The sequence below is a fragment of the Mycena indigotica genome (assembly GCF_014461135.1).
Source record: "Mycena indigotica strain 171206Taipei chromosome Unknown Mind.scaff0008, whole genome shotgun sequence".
NCBI lineage: Eukaryota > Fungi > Basidiomycota > Agaricomycetes > Agaricales > Mycenaceae > Mycena > Mycena indigotica.
In genome coordinates, this window is record NW_023503007.1 from 4,094,257 (window position 1) to 4,113,983 (window position 19,727).

Sequence of the window (19,727 nt, forward strand, 5' to 3'; positions counted from 1 at the left end):
TTCTCTCTTCCCTCCTTGTTCTACTTTATGCTCTCTTGCTGGGCGCACGGCTTTTGGCCGTTCTGTGGCCTTCTGAGCTTTCTCGCAACGTCAACTTTCGCTATCAATCCCTTCGTTCAATACGCAGTAGACTTCCCAGACCCAGATTTCATCGTCGCCAATGCTGGCAACCTTTACTCGCAATACAATGGAGCAGCAACGAGTATTATTGCTTGGGCGGAGCAGATGGCATCGTATGGGCCTTGGAGTACGCATCGTTCCTGACAAAGTTTCGTGTGCTTATCTTCAAAGGTGTTACTCGTAAACCTGTACGAGCTCCGAGCAACGATCCTCACGATTATATGTCCTGGGCACCTTAGTGTGTTTCTTGCGCTAGCGTAACCGCGAACTCATGATCGACTTTGCCAGCAGGTGGCCCGACTGCAGCTCCGTCGGGAACAAAACTGCGCTCACAAATGAAGAAGGTAAGTGACATCCATTCCACTTGAACTCAAATGGGCTCAATGTTGGATGCAGTCTGGAAAACATGCCCGTATGTCAACAGAGACGGTGAAGTTAATCCCGACCGCGTCTTACCCAACGACTTTCAATCATTCTTCAACCTCTCAGACGCGGTTCTATACAACTCTATCGCCGCGGTCTTCCAAGAGGGCAATGGTGCCGCGAGCTCAGTTTACTCCAGAAATGTTGGTCCGTAACTCCTTTTTTTTTCCCTTCGCATGCAACGAACGCTAATAAAATACTCAGTAAAATTCATCACCACCTGGTTTCTCAACGATACGACAGCGATGAACCCCAGTCTCACTTATGCGCAGATGCAGCGCGGACCAAAGGGTCAGCAAGGCACTTACACTGGCGTACTGTAAGCCTATCGAGTTGACCCGAATGATACATGTGCCGACACCATATCCAGCGATCTGCGGGGCTTCGCCAAAATTGCCTCTGGGATTCTCATCCTGCGAAAGAGCAAGAATCCCGATTGGACAAGAGACATCGATTCCAAGCTGATTGCGTGGTGTCAGAAGTACATCGACTGGCTTCGAAGCTCCGACAGTGGGCAGCGAGCGGCGAGTGCAGCCAAGTTCGTTGTTTATCGGGGTTAGGGTGGACATTATTTCTAACTTATTCTCAGCAATCATGGAACGATATTCGTCAACCAGTTCGCTGCGCTTCAACTGATTGTGAACGATGTTGCTGGTGCCGTCAACTCGACGAAAGGGTATTTTACTGGAATCTACAAAGGCCAGTTAGAGTCAAATGGAGATCAGGTTGGCCTGAGCCTAACCTGAACAAATTGCATTCTGACCATTGCACAGCCATTAGAAGCATCACGGACCCATCCCTGGCACTATCGTAATTTCAACATTGCAGGCATGGTTGTACGTGTGCTAACTTGATAGCAGACGCCTGTTGACGTTTCCCAGACCAACGCCAGAATCCTCCAATATGCTGATCCCAAGTCTAAGCATTTCGGCTGGAATGCAAAGGCAGACCACGGCGCAACCATTCGCACCACACTTGACTTCCTTATCTCCACCGATCCCGGCGCGAGTGGGGAAACTGACATACTGGCTGAAGTGTATCCTAACCTGGCGGCCGTAGCTGTGGTATATGGCGATGGGCACCGCAAATACGCTAATTATGTGGACCAGAAGGGGTTCGGTGGGGCCTATGCTAATGAGCCGGCGGTTCTCTGGGCTCAGAGAGGCGCGGCCATGTCGGTGAGGAGTGGCAGCATTTGGATGTTGTCCGCGTTGGTTCTAGGAGCAATCGTCTTATGATTTTGCTTTCGACATCCGAGTTCAGCGTTCAACAGGGAGTCATAGCTTACTTGTATTTATCATTTATCTTATCTTATCGCATACGCGTCGCGTCACGCTCACGTGGTCACTTGGCAAATAATCAATCAGTCTGATTCAAGTGATTGGAATGAACACTCTCACCACTGTCACTATGTCTCTCGCGGAACTCGACGATGCAAATTGGCTGCCCAGGCCGCCCAAAGACGAGTGTTTCCGCTGCAAGAAACCAGGCGAAGCCTTTCAGCGATGCAGTCGCTGCCGCACTGTCCCGTATTGCTCTCGAGACTGGTTCGTTCCCCTCCTTGCTCTCTGGTCGCACGATGATGATATCATTCAAGCCAGACGGCCGATTGGAAAGACCACAAGAAATCTTGGTGTGTTTGTTCTTTGACCTGAAGTCTGCATAGTGCCAGCTGCAGCTGCAGCGATGCGGAATGCTGAAAGAAACAAAGCATGGTCTTCGTCAGTCAAAATGCGGCGGATGCCACATCGACCGTCTTAGGCCAGAAGGGTCACTTGAAGAATGGCCGAGAGCATCTTCGGAATCGGTAAAGCCGAGTTTGTATCATATCATTCGCAAGTCGACTGAACAAGTGTGCAGGGCGGAGATCATCCGCGATCTGACCGCCACGGCCACTGAGCACAAGTATGCGACCATACCAAGCATTATATGCATAACCTTTCCTCTGGCAGCGACACTTACAACGTTGTGATTTGGCATGCGATGGATCTCGTGCGAGACATTGGCCGTGCAAAAACGCACTTTTTTGCCATGACACTCACTCGAAATCACGAGGCTACAAATCCAAGAGCGTGGTACTCATTTGTGGACGCCGCGGTGCTCCCGCTGTCCCTCCTAGAAGAGAAGTTTGACAATGTGGCCACAATGACCGCTAACGAGGACGGGTCCACGACTGAAACCCCCTGGTCACCCCTCGCTGTGCTCAAGACACATGATGAAGAAATGATACGAAAAGGTGGTGCTTTAGGCGCTGCGCTGATCGTCGCCGTCGAGCTCAGCAAGAAGGAGAAAAGTAAAACAGTTGCACAAGCTGTCAAGGAAGTGTGTTGCTCTTCGCTGCCATCATTGCTCATCGAAACTGACAGACTGAATAGACTAGTTGCCCGGGAATATCGCCAATGGGGCTTTGGATTTCAGTAAAACGCTCTGTTTCGGTGCTGGTAAGTTATCTTGTTTTACATAAGGTCGGTAATGTTCTCAAAATGCCACGCAGCCGCCAGTAATGAGCAATCCCCGAATCTGGAAGGCATGTCTCAAGAATGCCATGGATGGCTATGCGTATACGATGAAGAGAACACCAATGCCCAAGCAAGCATGAGAATAAGATGTATCATCACAAATAAACCAGTGTTGCACGAGAGTGAATCATTTTAACAAGACACTTTCCAAGTTGAATCTGCAGTTCAGTGAGTTCTCGCTGATCATCTTCCGCGGCTCTAAAAAACGCACCCAGCTGGACCGTTCACGCACCCATCACCTCCAGCATGCGTTGTGAATGGACTATTGGTGCAAATGTCATTCTGCCCACCAGACGTAAAAAATTGGAGTTCGTTTAAGGCACCTGAGAAGCCAATCGACTTGGCAGAGCCACTACTGGACAAGTAGAGGCATTCCCCCGATTGGCCACCGCTGCTCGATGCGACTTCGGGCCCATTACAATCCGCACCATAGTAAAATGTAAACGATACGCCGGTGCAGAGCGTTGAAATGAGGAGGATATGGAGAGTGAGGAAGAGGAACGCCATGCTTGATCGGGAGACCGAGCAGTGTTAGGGATGGGCACTGAGAGGTCAAGTTGGTGCTTTATGGGTTCATAACCTTACCGCCTATGAGGCAACTTGACCATCAGACTAGCACTCTTGAGTTATCGCCTCACAACAGCCAGCGCCTACAAAGTGTGCTCTCTGGGTGGCACTGCAGTGGAGTGTGAATGAGAGCTATTCCCGAGATGATAGAGGCCATAATCAGACCCATCCCATGAGACGCTTTAAGTCGGGACACTGTGTCAGAAAGATGGGGCGGCGCTACAAGAAAGATCGCATGGAAGAGCTGCAGACCTCCGCCGGGCTGTTACAACGCAACAGATTTGTTCAATGGTTGTTGAATGCGGTCCGGAGCAAGAACGGGTTGTTGTGACGACTCAAGGTCACAGCATGTTGGTCTCTTCCCGAGCCTTGATGCGGCAATATCGAAGTTATAAGAGCATGAAGCCGACCGGTCTCCCTGACCATATACATGCCTCTCCTCCCACTATCTGGCTCACCGGATGGAATTACATCTGATTGGCTCCGAGCAGGCTTCCTCGAGCCGAGTCCACGGAAACTCTTGTCTCTGGGTATGCCACAACCTCCACCAGTCATTATCGGCTTAATTTTCTTTGTCTCCTCAAGTATCCCGGAAACTAACTCGTCGACGGGAAAGCGCAACACCCAAATTGCCCCTCATTCTAGGCGTTGTTTTTGGTGCTTTCGCGCTTATCCTAATCTGTTCAATCTGCTGGGTTTACTACAAACAACGGAAAATCAAAAGTCACACCTCCATCTCACCCGATGGTATATGCATCTTCTCCCCCCACAACTCAATGCTAACGGCAAAATATCTAGTGATTAGCAGACCATTTCCCTTAGAAGCCAAATCATATCCCGTAGACACCAAACTAGGTCATTCACGCATCCAGCCAGCCGTTTCAACCTTCCCACTACGACCAGCTCCTGTTGAGATTGCTTCTCCTCATCGCAGACGACGACGACAACCCGCCGCACCACCAGTTCCCCCGCCTTCTGCAAGCCGCCTACGACTCGAACGGCAAATTGAACGTGAGCTGCAAAGGGCTCAAAGGAGGGAGAAAATACGTGAAAAGGCAGAAATAAGAGAGCGGGAGCGGGACCAAGCGGAAAGAAGGACGAGCACATCCAAGTCGGTTCTTGGACTGCTTTGGCACCTTCCACCTGTCTCTGAAGGGTATGGTGTAGGACTTATGACGAGGGAGAACCTAGACTTTAGACGTCTACCCTCATATCATGCTGGAGATACACGAGTTACTGAATCCATGAATGAATGACAATTATCCTTTAGCTGACAATCACGTGCTCATTCTCCACTTTCACGGTTGACCAACTTGAGCGTCAGCAAAGGCTTGCCCAACACTTGACACAAGCCATGGCCTGCAAATAAATGGCCTTTCCCGCTGATTCCTCAAGGCGGTGGCGGATTTTTCTGTGCCGTTGGAAGGGGAATTCGTTTTTCGACTCTTTCCATAGTTGTTCTCCCAGTCGTTTGGCCCTTTACGCTTTTCGAATGACTCTACCCACTGACACTGCTCTCGCTAGATATTTGTCTCATCGCCAAGCGCTGGTTAATACTTCGGCTAAAATACACGAGTTGACTGGTCGTTGACCTTGTTGATGGCCAGCATCGGCGGTCTGTATATGTCGCTCACTGTACGTCACCACTGACTACTGCTCTAAATAAGTATGCTGATTGGATGAAAGCCCATTGTTCGAGGAATCATGATGACTTGAGAAAGCCACACAACTTCACAACTCAGCTTTGCCAATATCTACTTATCTGAAGCGCTCATGATCATGGCCTATCTATCAGCCTATCGATTTTGTATCGGCTGCCCAACTCTGAAGACCTGCACAAAACCGCTGAGGATTATTCAACAGTTCAGTGCTATTCTCTCTAGACCGGGACCAAGCATTACTAGTCCCAGTGCCACACTCATCTTCGTCACTTGGCTATCTTCCACTGGTATCGTTTATCACACCGGTGACGGTCGTCAACCCATGCGATCACGACCATCTGTCGGCGCCGAGGGCTGATTCTCTGCCGTTGGCAACTCGCTTCTTCCGACTTAAACAACTTAAACCACCTTGCCGTCTATACCGAACTTTCAGTTGACCCCACATGCACCCCCTCTTCAGCATCACAGAGATTGTTGACCACGTTGTTCTGCAAATCAAGCTGGATTCTGACCAAGACTCTTGCAGCCAAACCCTTGCGCGACTGGCCAGGTGCTGCAGGGCCTTCGAAGACCCCGCGTTGGATAGACTCTGGTCTACACTGAAGACATTGGACTATCTTGTTCAATGCCTTCCAGATGGATGCTGGGAGCAGGTGGAATATCCCCGTCGACAATGGTTACCCTATGACGCTCGCACAGTCAGTCAGGAACTCTATTCTTCTCATCTCCGAGTCTAAACTACGTTGTAGTATCTTCAATTACGGAGTACAACATCCATCCCAGAAGAAGGCTGGGGCCGAGTTCTCCATTATTCTCGTCGTGTGAAATGCCTCTTTCTGGGACATGTAGATCGTGGCCGCATTACATTTCCCGACTCGTCGGTCTTTCGCGCCTTCGGGGAACGCTTTGCTTCTGGGGAATTGATGCCCAACCTCAGAGCCCTCCACTGCTCCATTCAATTTCGTCGTATACCCGAATTCTTCTCCTTGGGCATTTTTGTCGCTCCCCAACTCTCGACCTTGGCATTGTCGTCAGATAAGATTGAGCTCTTCTACGATTTGCCTAGTCTTCACATCCCTTTTGCCCAGCTGGAAGAGCTATCACTAGAGGACCTTTCGCACTTCCAACAGTCTTATTTCCCTGGCCCAGTTTCGACAATCTCTTCCGTGGTCTTTCCTCGACTCAATCGACTACGAAAGATTGTGTTGAATCGTTTCGATCCAAATTTAACCATCCTTGCTGCTCTGCCGTGTCTCCAAGACATGTCATTGACCGACTGTCGCATAATGGCTAGTCCAGCCCCAATACCTCACCAGTGGTCGTTCCGATCTCTTCGCAGTTTGCACATCTCGGACTGGGGAGGGGGCAATGGTCTCCGTCCTCGCTAATATATCCCAGAACCGGCCGATAGAGGAATGCCGACTGGAGACCTGGGGAACGTTAACCAACACAACAGCCCAGCAGATCTGTGCAACGCTCGCTTCCATTGTCTCCCATACCATGCTCCAAACACTGTCGATATGTAGCAGCACCGACGAGATTGAAGGGACTTTTCGGCCGGGCCAGGGCCTGCGCGGCGCTGACGAATACACGATCTCTGGACCCACGCTCTCTCCACTATTATTTTTCACCCACCTGCGCGAACTGACACTTGAAATGCCGCTTGGGTTTGTTCTCATTGATGAGGACATCTGGCGTTTTGCACAGTCATGGCCGCGCCTGACGAAAATCGCGCTGCTGGCGGCAAGCCTGGACCCTGAAGCGGCCCTGCATGTTCCCAGCCGACCGTCAACAACCCTCGATGCCCTCCTCGCGTTTACGACGCACTGCCCAGCGCTTGAATCCGTCCAGATGGAGCTCGATGCGACGCGTGTCCCTCCATTTGATGCAAACAGCCTAGTGTCGCGAGAAAACCTCCGATATCTGAGTTTCAGCAATTCCTACATCGAGTCAGCATCCGAAGTCGCTGACTTCATTTTAGCGCTGTGCCCCCGTCTTGCCAGCTTGGAGTTTGGGTATGATGTCAGACCTCGTTGGGATGCAACAGAGGCCAGAGGAATGCAAGAAATATGGGAAGAGGTCTGGCAAAGATGTATTCTAGATGCTGGTGCTCAAGCTGGACAATGATACCGATATAGTCTCACAGCAGATACTTATGCTTACAGCCTTCTTGATCCAACTAACGATTTACATATACACTGTTACAGCCGTTTGCAGAATACTTAGTTTGCTTCATATAAAGTTTGCTTTTTTTTTTCATTGAGCCACACCATTGTAGTAGTCTACGCGAAAATGCCATTATTTGAGTGAGAAATGGACATATTGACCCAAAAGGTCAGTCTAAAATTTCGCTTCATGATCGAGGAATCCGTCCGGCTGTATTTTTCTAAACCTGCTAATAAAATATACTCAGGCTGACAAGACATCGATATATTAGTAGTAGATTGGTAGTAGACGCCTTGGTAAACGCCCAAGTCCCAATAACAGCGGAAGTACTAGTCAATGTGAAGGATGCCCTGTCCGTGGTTCTGGTGCGAGATTCCTCTGAGTGCTATTTCGGATCACTGAAATCCATGAAGCTGGACTGGACATTCCAACTTGACATGGACTTTCGAAGGGCATGCGTGAGAGGACAGGCGGAACCGAGGCCGGGACATCTATGGTACGTGCAGATAAGTCGTAGGTACAAGTACATTGGAGATGCAAGTAGACAAACAATATACCGACAACAAATGGCGACGAAAATGCGGGAGCGATGGTATTACATTGGGCCAGTGTTAAGAGAAGAAAATGTACAAACGAAGGATAGCAGGAGATAGCAAGAGAAGAACATGGACAAGGAGGAGCAGCCACTAGGATTCGTCTGAGATGATGCTGCCAATGCTGAGCGCAGCCTTTTTCCCATTAGAGGCCGACTCCTTCCCGCGTGCTCCAATCTGGATCATCGGAGGGCTTTTGGCAGCCGAGCCTGGCCCTTCTCCCGAGCTTGGCTGTGTGCGTAACGGCGGTAATTCGACGCGTGTGCCGGGTTGCTGGTGGGATGGCGTTGGCGCCTGCCCGTGCCACTCCTGGCCTTGCGGCTGGTTCCAAACTGGGGCAGGCGGTATGTTGACTGAATACGGATTCGCAGGAGTGCCCCATGAGTGAGCAGGCCCGGGTGTGTGATGATCAGGTTGAGGTTGGGGCTGGGGTTGAGGTTGGGGTTGAGCCTGCGCTGGCGGGTAATAGTAAGGCGGCATCGACATTGGCGGGGGCTGAACCGGATAGCCAGTTGGTCTATAATACTGAGGTTGTCCCATATGTGGTCGCATGACCATACCCGGACCAGGAGGCGGAGGGGCATTACTTGGGACAACAGGACCAGGACTTGCACTTGCTGGAGGCGGTGGAGCATTGCTTGGCACGGGAATTGGAGGCGTTCCCGTCCCTGCTGCCGCATACTCACCAGCTGGATAGCTAGGCTGCGGCTGGGGTTCATAATATTGATAATGAGGTGGCATTGGGGGAGGGTGGGGTGCATATCCGTGACTATAATCGTAGCGCATGGGTGGCGGAGCACCATATTGTTGATGATATGGGTCTGGATAAGCTGGGCCCCAGGAGTGGGGTGGCGGGGGGTAATAATACGGATGTGGGTATTGAGCATAAGCATGGGGAGGGGGAGGTGGCGGATGCATTACTTGGGGCTGAGGAGGTGCACTAGGTCCAGCCGTCATGTGAGCAACAGGGCTTTGATCATAAGCAGCAAATCGATTGTCATATAAATCTGTTTGTTGCACCGGTGGCGGGCCCGCCGACATCGGTGGTGGCGGAGGAGGAATGACAGCTGGTGGACCCGTGGGTTGCCCTTGAATTTCGGCTCCCGGAGGTGGTGGAACCAAAGGAGTCGATGGCCAAGGGGTTCCAACGGGCGGAGCCCCGCCAGTATTGTTGCTACCACTGCCGTCATCTATGCGGCTCCGCTTAGCCGGACGGTTTTGCTGCGGCTAAAATCCCGACTCGTCAAACAGCGATATGACAAGGAAAAGCCAGTCGCAAACCTTGTCATCTTCAGCTAGGTCTAGCCCTACAGCCGGCATATTAGTGCTGCTTGAAGTAGAGGCTGCAGGAACTATAGCACTTGGCGGCGCGGGTGGCGCTGTTCCCCTGGCTTTTCGCATGCGAATATCCTTCCGGATGCGAATTTTGATTCCCTGGTCGGCGAGAGAACATGTTAAGGGCGACGATTCTTCCACCCCTGGAAACCTTTTTGGCCGTGTAGACGTAAAACGGCGCGCTGTAGATGGATTTACAGTGGCGGACGTCGTTGCTAATGGGCAATTAGAACATGTGGAGCGTGGTCGAGCAAGACTTACCCAACCACTTCGTAAAGACTTAATTTGAGACGATAGGAACCCTCTGTGCGAACAGAGAGGTCAGGGAACACAAAGAAGCCAGCGTCAGAGGAGGGTAGCGCTTTGGGACTATTAGAAGCCAGTCACTCGAGGGATGCGCATTTGCTTACCCGTAGTTGGACTGTCTTTTGATATGGAAGCCGGCGCTGCGGTCGGGTCTTTCAAGGCATATAACGAGCTCACAACACTGCCTGTTGTGCATCGTGTCCGTCCATCTTTGAGCCAATGGAGTTCTGTATCGTCGTCCGGCTTAGCGAGACTGGCGAACATGAAGTAATATGGGTTTTGGAGAAAGCTCTGGGCATAACCAGCCAAATTTCCGTATGGAGGCTCGTCATCGCTTGAGTCCTTGTCGTCCGTTTCCGTAGTAGGGGGTGCTGACGGGTCGATGACTCGTAGCTGTACGATAACAGGTGGGTCGATAGGACGACGGTCCGCTGGATTGGGTTGAGTAAGTAAATAAAGAGAAAAGCCAAGACGAATGATACTCACCTTTGCCCCCAATACCGCACATCCTGGCCTGCTTAGGCTCTTGTCGGACTGTCAGCTCATATTGTCTGTGCGCCATTGTCAGCGTCTGATGCAGAGCTCTGCGCGGAGGCGAGAAGGGAGAACTGGAGAGAAGGAGAGTCTAGGAGATTAACCCAGGCCCATGGGACTGGGTCATCATCCAAAAAAAAAGCGAAAACCCCAACTGAGGACAGGACCCACAGTTGGCTGCGATCCCGAGTATAGTGTGTCGGTATAGACTGCGGGGAGATGTACACTGCTTCGCCTTCGCCGTCCATTACGCGTTGGTCGTCTGAGTGGTCTTGACGGAGGAGGTGGGAGCCGATCGTGCCGAAAACCGATTCAGTGGATCTCCCACGTGATAAGGTCATGCGCGTGTGACAATTCTGGTCACCGCATCTCAGGCTGAACCGGGTCCGGTTGGACTAAACATTGGACCATCTTCTTCGGACCAGGTGCCCTACAGAAACCGGCTCCAAATCTCCGTATTATTAGCGCGATCTTCTGCAGCGGAACAACCGTCTATCACACAAACGACTCTCTCCTTGTTATAGAGTAACAAGTAGATGGGTAATATCATGATGTCGGCAAGACTTCTGACGTAAACGTTGCCTGCGGCAGTTTCGGCTCCATCGTTGACTGTATCAACCCAGCCGAGAAGCTGCCGTGTCACACAGGCGCGACAGCTGCGTGCATGCTCTCGTAAACCCAGCGAGTGCTGACCAGCCGCCGGTGCCAAGGCCGTCGCATGTAACGTGTTTGACGTCTTGTCTGGCACGACTACCACTCGCGACCCATATCATCATAGCTAAAGCCATCCGATGGGGGGTATTGACCTCCAGTTTCAGTTGTGATAGGTTGTGATGGTTGGCAGCAACGACGCTAAAATAGGCGAGAGGTTCAAGACTTTACCGTCACATGTGGTACAATAGCATTCAAGCAGCTTGCTTGTGGCCCAGGCTGCGTGCACCAGTCCTGCAGCGCAAAACAAGAGGTCGGGCAGTGCAGTCTTTAAATTCACAAGCGCGCCGATGCCAAGTACATCAGCGCATCAGTGTGACACTGGAGGCTACAGATAAACAAGATCAAACTAGCAAGCCGCCTCCCATCATCAAGACGGCTTCGGCGGGTCTCCTTTCCGTTTGGCAGATCTCAGATCACCTCCATCATGATATTACCCATCGACTCTGGACTCCTTGTTATAGCCTGTAGATGTCGACAGCTCTTGGGTAATAACGGTTGGGTTTACAGGTGCTTGGTGCTTCCGATATATGTGTCAGATATTTCACTACCGGTACTCTTCTTTCGGTCTTGCTCTACTTTTTTTGGTCGTCAAAAAAGCGCGGCAACGTTGACGCCTGTCATGGCGACTCATAACTCGAAGACTACAGCAGTCTCAGCGTTAGACGGGCAAGAACTCGCACGCTCCAATGCTAGCAACTCCATGAAACAGCCTCGCTGCCTCCCTTCTAACTGCCATGTCCTCTATTTCTACCATTCCACCGGAACTTGTGTTGTCCGTTGCTGAAAACCCTCTGAACGCCATAGTCAAGTCCTGTAAACAATTGTACGACATCTTGAACTCGGAACTAGAAAGACGGATTACTCCTGCGTTCGCGCGCAAGAGCTTGTTATCTGGGCCATTCGTCGTTGCAACGTCCATCACCGCTGTCTTGCGCTTGGCAGTAAATAGAGAAACACTACGAGATGACGGATGCTGCTTGACCTTGTCGCCCCAATAGATGCTCTTTTTGGCTCAGACGGCACGGCAGAAACTGCGCTCCACCGAGCCTCTGCCACAGGTCAACTTGGTCAAGTTGTTGCTCGAACACGGAGCGAGAGCGTAGGATACAATGGAACCCCGTTGGCGTTTTTCCGTTCGTAATTGCCCTATAGGTCGCTCAGATGCTGCTTTGTCCACGAAGCTGACGCAACTGTCGAGGCTCACGTTCATGTCCTGCTCGAAGGCAGTCCGGGCTGTCTGCCCCCACCCCGGGGCCCCGTTAGCCGCCAATCGTATTGTATCTCGCTCTTGGACGTCAACTCTGACGATCGCCAGAAAATATCGAGAGAGTAAGGCCATGCTTGTAAGTACCCCGCAGGTAGTCTGGATTGCCACTCAATGCCAATAAAAGGGAGATGATGGCGTGCGCCGCGTGCCGTGTTGTTACAGTGGTCAAGCATGGTGCGAGTATAAAGACAAGGCATCGGAGGTGAAAAAGCAGATCGAGGATTTTGCAGAGGTCGCCGTTTGCGAATCAGATGAACCTTGTGGGCATCCTGCAAACGATGGTCAATTTAACCGAGGCAGCCTGAGCGTAGATTCATGAAAATGCATAATGTGATTCAACTTCGAGTAGTGTCTACTTCGTAGGGGAATCGTAGCATTTTATTTCAGAATAAGACGCAAATCTTACAGATACTTACTTGCAACCGCATTCTTTGACTCCAAGCACCACTGGCAGAAGCTATTGAACGCATCAATCAACACCAACCAAACAAAACACTCATATAGTATGCAGTTGGCACTTTCCCGTTTTCACCTGGTATTAATAATAACCCAGAGGGTGCGTCAGAACTGTCGTCCTTACGGAGAGAGCGGCGACTTTACTTACTTTGCCGACACCACTTTCTCTAATAGCATGTCTCAGAGATCGCAAGCGACAGGATTAATGTAGTGCTCGTAGGCGTAGGGGCGGTAACGGCGAGCGCTTGCGAAAGCAAGGGAGCAGAGGTGTCTCCCTCCCTGGTCATAGGTTTGGAGACCATAAATTATATGGCACGCCTACACGTTGTTTGGGCAGGGGTTGGTTGTGGTCGGCTGTTATGTTCAAACTTGAACTCAAGGGCCACTCAGGATCTTCGTCTCGCTGGTGGCTGCTGTGGAGTGGCGGTCAAGTCGGGGATACATCCCTGCGGTGCTCAAAGAAGGCCCATCCATTTCAACACAAGGTATAGTAACAAGTAGACGTAGATCCAAACACACAGAAAGACAAACTCAAAGCTTCGATTTCGAGGCCAACCTCTGTCCACGAAGCAGAATGGGTTTAATCGACTCCTAAACTCAGTCAGTTTTTGTTTATTTCCCTCAAAGAATGACAAACGGCATAGGCTTCAGTGACCTCAGTCTGATTCAACGGTTCATCCTGTGCCCGTTTCCACATCGCCTCGTACGCTCGCCCGTCAAACACACCCAACGCACTATCTAGCTCCCAGTCCGAGAACCCAAACGAGTCCGTCAAGCCGATCACCTCCGGCAGCAGTGTCTCGCTGCATAATGCCCCAATTGCGACACGCAGCTCTCGCGTGGGGTCTCGCGACTTGCCTGATGGAACAGCGCGGAAGAGGCCGTAGGAAAGCAGGTCAACAAGGGCGGATTCGACGGTCGTGAGGAGGTACAGAAGGTAGATCTTGCTTACGACTTCTGCTTCGTGTGGCTTGAGAGCAGTGCTGCCAAGGGCGGCGATCATCTGGCCCACTTGTCCGGCGACAAAGGCTTCGGTGACCGCACGGGAGACACGGTGGGTTAGCGTTGAGTCAGGCTGGCCAATGGTTTGAGCAGCCTCGTGAACAAGCAGAGCCGCTCGCCATTCGAGTAGGAGTATCGGAATGGTGACATTCCTCCAAGAGGCAGGCGACAGCTCTGGTGGTAAGACGTCCTTTTCGACGAGAAGGCGAAGATAGGCTGATGTCGGGGAGAATTTAGGGGGAGTCGAAGATGCGGTGATGTTGCGGAACGATTTAAGCGCTGCTCGAATGACTTGGCCATCCAAGACGAAGTTTTCACCTTCATACCTGCGAAAGGGTGAGATCTCATGTAGCCAATTTAGATTGTACCACAAACGTCGCTGCTGGCAGATAGTCTGCATATAGTTTGCCGACCCCAGAGAACCCGCTATAACCATGTCCGCCCATTGAACGACGTGCTGTCTCGATATCTTGAATGGAACTTGTCGTCACCAGAATCTTCAAGCCAGAGGTCATCATGTGCATTTCTGCAAGTTGCGACATGTCCCCAGAGGACAGGCCCTTGGCAAGAGAGTCAAATCCGCGTTGCTGGTGTGTTTTAGTTAGAAAAGAGTAGCAATTGATTGCGTACGAGGAATCGGCCCAGCTCGATGAATACGTATGCTCGAGCGACAATGGGTACAAGACGGACGTTGAGAGAGGGATATGTTATGACTTGACGTTCGAGTTTGTCCCTACCAATTTCACCTTGACGTCGGACTGTTGCATAACGAACCGCAATGGTCACAGCACGACCGATAGCCCATCCTGCTGTGGTAACCATTCTGCTATCATTAATGGAATCTCCCAATGTGTACCGTCAAGACGCACCCAGAACGGATATATAACATCTGGTCAAATAATCAGCAAAGAAACAAGACGAATATCAGGCAATGTACCCCGCCATAACTTAATTTCGCATGCGGGGGAGTAACATACTCGCCGCTATCCGTGACTCCGGCAAACTTGGACAGCATATTCCCCTTGGGTATCCTGACGTGGTCGAAACGCGCAAAGCCATTGTCGGTAGCAGCGAAACCGCCCAAAGCCTTTGGACCAATATCTCCAATCGTGAGACCAGGAAGAACCTTGTGCGTGTCTAAAATGCGTCAGTTGTGGAAACAACACGAAAGGAAGACCAAACCAAGGTCTCGGAGTTGAACGAAGAACAAGTGAGGACCCATATCTTTGCCTCCTGGTAGAATAAGTTTCGCTTGAACTACTCCATGCGTTGCTGTCTTTCCCAAAGCTCCAATCCACCATTTTGTGCTGGTCAGAGTTGGGGAATGGATGTCAAACTCGCGTGTGTCGGGAAGGTATGTCGCGGTAGTTTCGAGCCGCCCGACATTGCTGCCGTGCGCAAGCTCGGTCTGTAGATAACACCCATGGATTCCTTTGTTAGCTATAAGCACACTATATTTGGCGGAAAGTTCTGGCGAGGCTTGAAGACGAAAGATGGGTTCGAAGGCTGGCCTGCTGCTTCAATAGAGACAAAATACGAGGGGGAACGGCGTACCAATGTTGTGTAAACCTTGGACAATGAGTTACACTGAAGCAAGGAAGGCAAGATTGCACACCAATGGGCAGTCCATCATCCAGATATGCGAAAGCGACGGATAAGTCTTCTGCAGACCATTGATGGATGTCTTGAAGCTCCAAAAGACGCCGCGTCATTGCTTGACCACGAATATATTGCTCTTTGCGTGTTAAGAAGGGTCTGTGGGCAGTTCATGAATGTGTAGAAGAGATCGTTACAGTGAAATCGCTCACCTTCTAGACTTGTCGAAAAGAGGGTCATTCTCCAAGGTTTGGACGGTCTTTTGGTGTCTGCGCCATAGTGCTGCGCCGCCTTTATAGCATAAAGACTGAGTTCATAGGTGTTGGATGAAAGTACCGTGGATGAAGTCGCGAACGGAAGCTACGTCAATAGAAGTCGCCTCGCGTGCTCTGTTCATGTCGACAGCATTCTGCTTGCTGGGGTCGTGCGGAGACATGGATGTCAGTGGAAGAGGGTTTGAATTGCCTGAACTTGCATTTCGGCTTTGGACGTTACCGGAAACCAGCGCCGATGATGATAACGCGAAAGTCACGCCGTAAGTTCCGGTTGGAGTTCAGACCATCCCCTCATCCACGAATACTACTATATTGACGTACAATCAAAACTAGCATTACTATTGCACAAGTTCTCTAGTCTGAACATCATGGAAGGGCTGCCTCTTAGTTTTTGCCTGCCCATCAGGCTTCCTCGTCCGCAGCCCATTGACCAAGATCCTCAAGTCGCCGTCTTTTATATCGCCAATAGCGGCCGAGACAATTCTCGATACAGCCTCCTTAACCAATTTGCTGTCTGTTGAGCGAAAAACTTGGTCCAACATAGCCATAAGCCTCGCGCGATCGTGGAGGAGCGATGCTGTCTCGTTCATGAACACACCAACACCGGCAGAAAGCTGGCTTGTTGACGCTTGCAGATGAGCAGTTTGCTGATGAAGATAGGAGATCAGGATGGGGTCGGTAGATGTCTGAAGCTGGATGTTTTCCGTAGTTAGTCTCCCGTTTTCCGCCCGGAGACGCGCGATCTCGGCCTGCATGTTGGAGGCTTCTTGGACTGTCGGGAGCCTGGCGAGGAGTGCATTGGCGTTGGCAATAGTGTGGAGAGCCTCATGCCAGCTTCGTGTGGTTTGAAGAAGCCGCTGTCGAAATTCACAGTTGTGCGGAATGCGGAACGGCGGTCGAGGTGGGAGTGGGTGTGTAGGCGGTGTAGTAAGAAGGCCTGGGTGTGGAGGCGAAACTGGCCGTTCAGGTTCAAGTTCTTCAGGAATGGGTTGGAGATTAAGATAAGGGCTGGTTTCCTGATCAGAGCTCTCGGACAAGCCGTCGACGGCGAGAATGCTCAATCGCGAGAGAAAATTCCCATTAATTTCGTCTTCGTCATCGTCGGTTTCACTAGTTCCTTGACCTTCAACAAGAAGGGGATTGGGTAGCGAGAGTAGTCCTTTCTCTCGAGCGGCACGCGGTATGGTTTGTGGTGCATATGCATGATACTCTATTGAGAGAGGAGGAGTGGCCGTCCTATGCCCTTGGTCTGGCGTTAATGCGCGGCGAACAGGAGGATGGCTACTGCTGGTGGTTCGTCGATAGCTTTAAAAACAACACTATACACACCTTTGGCCACTGTCTGGGTTGAGAGCGTTCCTGCCTTGATCCAAGTCAACCGGTGCGACTAGAAATCGTACGTGCTTCTTGCTAGGAGTGTCTTTGTCGCTGTCGTAATGAGCGGGGGAGGCTATCGACGATTTCAATGGTGGGGTCATGGTGGTTGTCGCGGCTCATTACCTGGTATTTCTACTTGTCGTATGAAATGGTCATTGTTGTCTTGAGGAAGAAAGGAACCGAGATCAAAGATATTCCCGAGACCAAGCAGGTTGGTGAAAGCAACGTCGACACAAAAGACTGTGCTTGAAAGTCAACACCGACTTCGGGTAGAAATTGAAGATTGTCGAGACAACGAACAGCAGGAAGGCTCAAAGGAACTCGCAAGAAGGAAGATTTCTGTTTCCAGAAGACTTCGCCTCGTGTTGATTATCCGCCAAATGGGCGCTTTGGCCAACGTTTGGCATGGGAATATGTGGGGTGAACTGAAGTTTTGAAGGCCTCTGTCGCCGGCTAGCAAGTGTTGCCTCACGAAATACACGTTTTCTAGTGAGGAGAGTAGGTCATGCCGGGGTCGGAACACGGGCCGGACTTGTAGCTCAAGTTGAGATATCGGTCAGTAGAAGGTGCCGTTGGCTGGAGAGCGTGGTTTCGGAGCAATTGGCGTTAGTGAGAAGTCTCACAGGCTGTGCAAAGTAACAGTCCAAGCCATTCTGGTGGTCCTTAGTTGCCTCAAGAAACGGCAACAGCTGACAACTTGCCCGATTCTGCAGCTCATCGTTATGGGCGATGGTAGGCCATAGTAGGCGCTTAATGCGAGTGGCACGGCTGGATCGATTTGGGCTGGATGGGGGTGGGTGGCGAAAATGATTACGAGCAGGTCACACAATTTCTGGTTGTCAACAAACCAACCATTCCTCTTCTTGTCTCTCATGACTGTATGATGAACGACGCCGCGTTAAACACTCTCTCTTTTGATATACTGCGTCCACAACAAGAGGCCGCCACAGTGGTCTTATATTCTTCCAACAAGGTCGTGACAATATACTTCTCGGTCTTGTCCTCTGTGCTTAACGTTTCTTGCTTTCTCCAGCCATGGCCGACTGCCCGCTCCTCGTCTGGATGTTGTCTATGAATCGAGAATACACGCTGGAGGTGCGCAAACCCTAGTTCTTCTTCTTCCATAACAATGCTAACGCCGCGATATCACAGGAGTATGACGCTTGCTACAAAATCATCGCTGAATGCGTCCCACATGTCCAGATAGCCCACGATCCTCAAAATGCCGACTCTTTTCGTGCGTATGCGCCTTTCTCAAGTGCGAAAGGCTCTCAGTTTCAGCGTTGACAGGCCAGGTGATGACGCATATGCTGCCGCTGCTCATGATGCGCCATCGACGAATACCACGAGCTAAATGGCGAGACTGCGTGACTCAGAATGGTAAACATTGGATAGAGCAGGTGCGCTTCTGCGCTCCCTTTGCCACCTTATCTTTCTCAAACTTCTGGATTCAGAGTCCCGATGAGATGTCGCCTGAAAAATTTCTGCAATCCATGATTGGCTACCATCTCGCCTACGACGCGTCTCTGTGTGGGATGGCCATGACCCAGGGCACCCAACGCCACGTAGTGAACATAGGACTTGGCATCAAGATCGTCGCCGTCGACCCACGGGGGGTGTCTGTTCCAGCTTATGTTGAATCTATGGCTCACAAGGTATGTGCTAAATACGAGGTCGAATCGGCGAGTGATTCTAAGCATTCAACAGTTAACTGCCAAGGAACTGGCATCATTATCTCTAGAATCTGGGGATGAGGTTGCACTACGTCGACTGTGCATTCTCCTTTCTCTCAAGGCAGCATATATCAAGGCTATCGGTCAACCAGATGGTTTCGACTGGGCCCGTCTCGAATTCGACATTGCTCAGAGGGCTGCTAGTGGCGATGGGCATCCTTTACTCGGTTGGGAGTTCCGAATCTTCCGAGCAAATCTCGGTGTAGCCAGGAAAGACCAGTTACGCGAGGAGCATTACCAATGTGTCTGCGCATTCTTTCGCGGCACCAAGGAAAGCACTTTCGTCTGGCACGAGTCTATCGCCGACTTGGAAAATTGGGTTCAGTTCATCAATATCGACCAAATGCTTCGCGTTGTACCCAAACTGATGGCATAGAGCCCGACTTATCTTTTTCTCCTTCCTCTGTTCATACTGCTATCGATTCCTTTCTGGTGTTACCTTCTCCTCACCTACCAGCGCCACCTATCTGTATCCCCAGCACCGCGACGTTCCACCCTTTTTATGGTACATACCACCGTACATAATTCTCCTTTTCTGTTTTCCGGAGAGTTTTCTCTTGCTGTTGTCATTCGAAAGGCTCTGGGTTTGTCTGTATTTGTAGCACTGCAAGGGACCCAACTTAAGTACTAGTAGCTCATATGTTGTGGCCCCAGCACCTGTGAATCCTGCATCCGGCCTTATATTGGAGGTGGAGCTGTGTCCAAGTCGCTGGTGTGGGCAATAATATTAGATAAAACTGAGCAAAACAAGTCCACAGCTAAGTACCTAGCAATGGTGAATAAATGCCCCTGGTGGCAGTTTCCTCAGTGATGGCAATGAATCCTTGTGGAGGGGGCAACAAACTTAGCTACATAGCTAGTTTAGAGGCTAGAGGTCAGGTTGAGTTAAATGGTGCCCCGTTATTTATTTATTTTATTTCACGTTCACTCAGTGCGATAAGTATGGGCTAATCTATATTATGCAAACAACTGTGAAACTTGAAATTGATTGAAGAATTCCAACTTTCATTTATCCCACTTTTTCAGAGAACTACTAGTATTTGGTAACGACCAGGCTTCCGCACATCATATTTTAACAATCTT

At 50.7% G+C, this 19,727-nt stretch overlaps 6 protein-coding genes across 6 annotated transcripts; 4 read left to right on the top strand and 2 right to left on the bottom strand.

Moving 5' to 3' along the window:
- Positions 1–27: 27 nt before the first annotated feature.
- Positions 28–3,142, top strand: MIND_00976000 (Chondroitin AC/alginate lyase; the record flags this gene model as incomplete). The annotated part of the gene is made up of 16 exons (XM_037366371.1): positions 28–247; positions 292–358; positions 409–464; positions 517–690; positions 748–862; positions 914–1,081; positions 1,133–1,268; positions 1,317–1,379; positions 1,425–1,721; positions 2,033–2,176; positions 2,210–2,264; positions 2,305–2,350; positions 2,404–2,448; positions 2,496–2,865; positions 2,919–2,984; positions 3,038–3,142. 16 exons carry the CDS (start codon positions 28–30, stop codon positions 3,140–3,142), a joined length of 2,127 nt encoding a protein of 708 aa, XP_037217783.1.
- A 917-nt stretch (positions 3,143–4,059) lies between these two features.
- On the top strand, positions 4,060–4,885 carry MIND_00976100 (uncharacterized protein; the record flags this gene model as incomplete). The annotated part of the gene is made up of 3 exons (XM_037366372.1): positions 4,060–4,159; positions 4,215–4,376; positions 4,428–4,885. 3 exons carry the CDS (start codon positions 4,060–4,062, stop codon positions 4,883–4,885), a joined length of 720 nt encoding a protein of 239 aa, XP_037217784.1.
- Positions 4,886–5,733: 848 nt separating this feature from the next.
- Positions 5,734–6,678, top strand: MIND_00976200 (F-box domain-containing protein; the record flags this gene model as incomplete). The annotated part of the gene is made up of 2 exons (XM_037366373.1): positions 5,734–5,988; positions 6,040–6,678. The coding sequence occupies 2 exons, from the start codon at positions 5,734–5,736 to the stop codon at positions 6,676–6,678; spliced, it is 894 nt and encodes a 297-aa protein (XP_037217785.1).
- A 1,464-nt stretch (positions 6,679–8,142) lies between these two features.
- On the bottom strand, positions 8,143–10,252 carry MIND_00976300 (Velvet domain-containing protein; the record flags this gene model as incomplete). Its single annotated transcript, XM_037366374.1, has 6 exons — positions 8,143–9,276; positions 9,331–9,483; positions 9,536–9,599; positions 9,646–9,745; positions 9,795–10,121; positions 10,177–10,252. 6 exons carry the CDS (start codon positions 10,250–10,252, stop codon positions 8,143–8,145), a joined length of 1,854 nt encoding a protein of 617 aa, XP_037217786.1.
- A 2,940-nt stretch (positions 10,253–13,192) lies between these two features.
- MIND_00976400 (Acyl-coenzyme A oxidase) lies at positions 13,193–15,695 on the bottom strand (the record flags this gene model as incomplete). The annotated part of the gene is made up of 11 exons (XM_037366375.1): positions 13,193–13,252; positions 13,299–13,989; positions 14,039–14,250; positions 14,294–14,489; positions 14,533–14,552; positions 14,601–14,800; positions 14,846–15,169; positions 15,218–15,232; positions 15,279–15,418; positions 15,472–15,550; positions 15,596–15,695. 11 exons carry the CDS (start codon positions 15,693–15,695, stop codon positions 13,193–13,195), a joined length of 2,037 nt encoding a protein of 678 aa, XP_037217787.1.
- Positions 15,696–17,946: 2,251 nt separating this feature from the next.
- MIND_00976500 (uncharacterized protein) lies at positions 17,947–19,020 on the top strand (the record flags this gene model as incomplete). Its single annotated transcript, XM_037366376.1, has 5 exons — positions 17,947–18,006; positions 18,064–18,148; positions 18,202–18,311; positions 18,366–18,566; positions 18,619–19,020. 5 exons carry the CDS (start codon positions 17,947–17,949, stop codon positions 19,018–19,020), a joined length of 858 nt encoding a protein of 285 aa, XP_037217788.1.
- Positions 19,021–19,727: the final 707 nt, after the last annotated feature.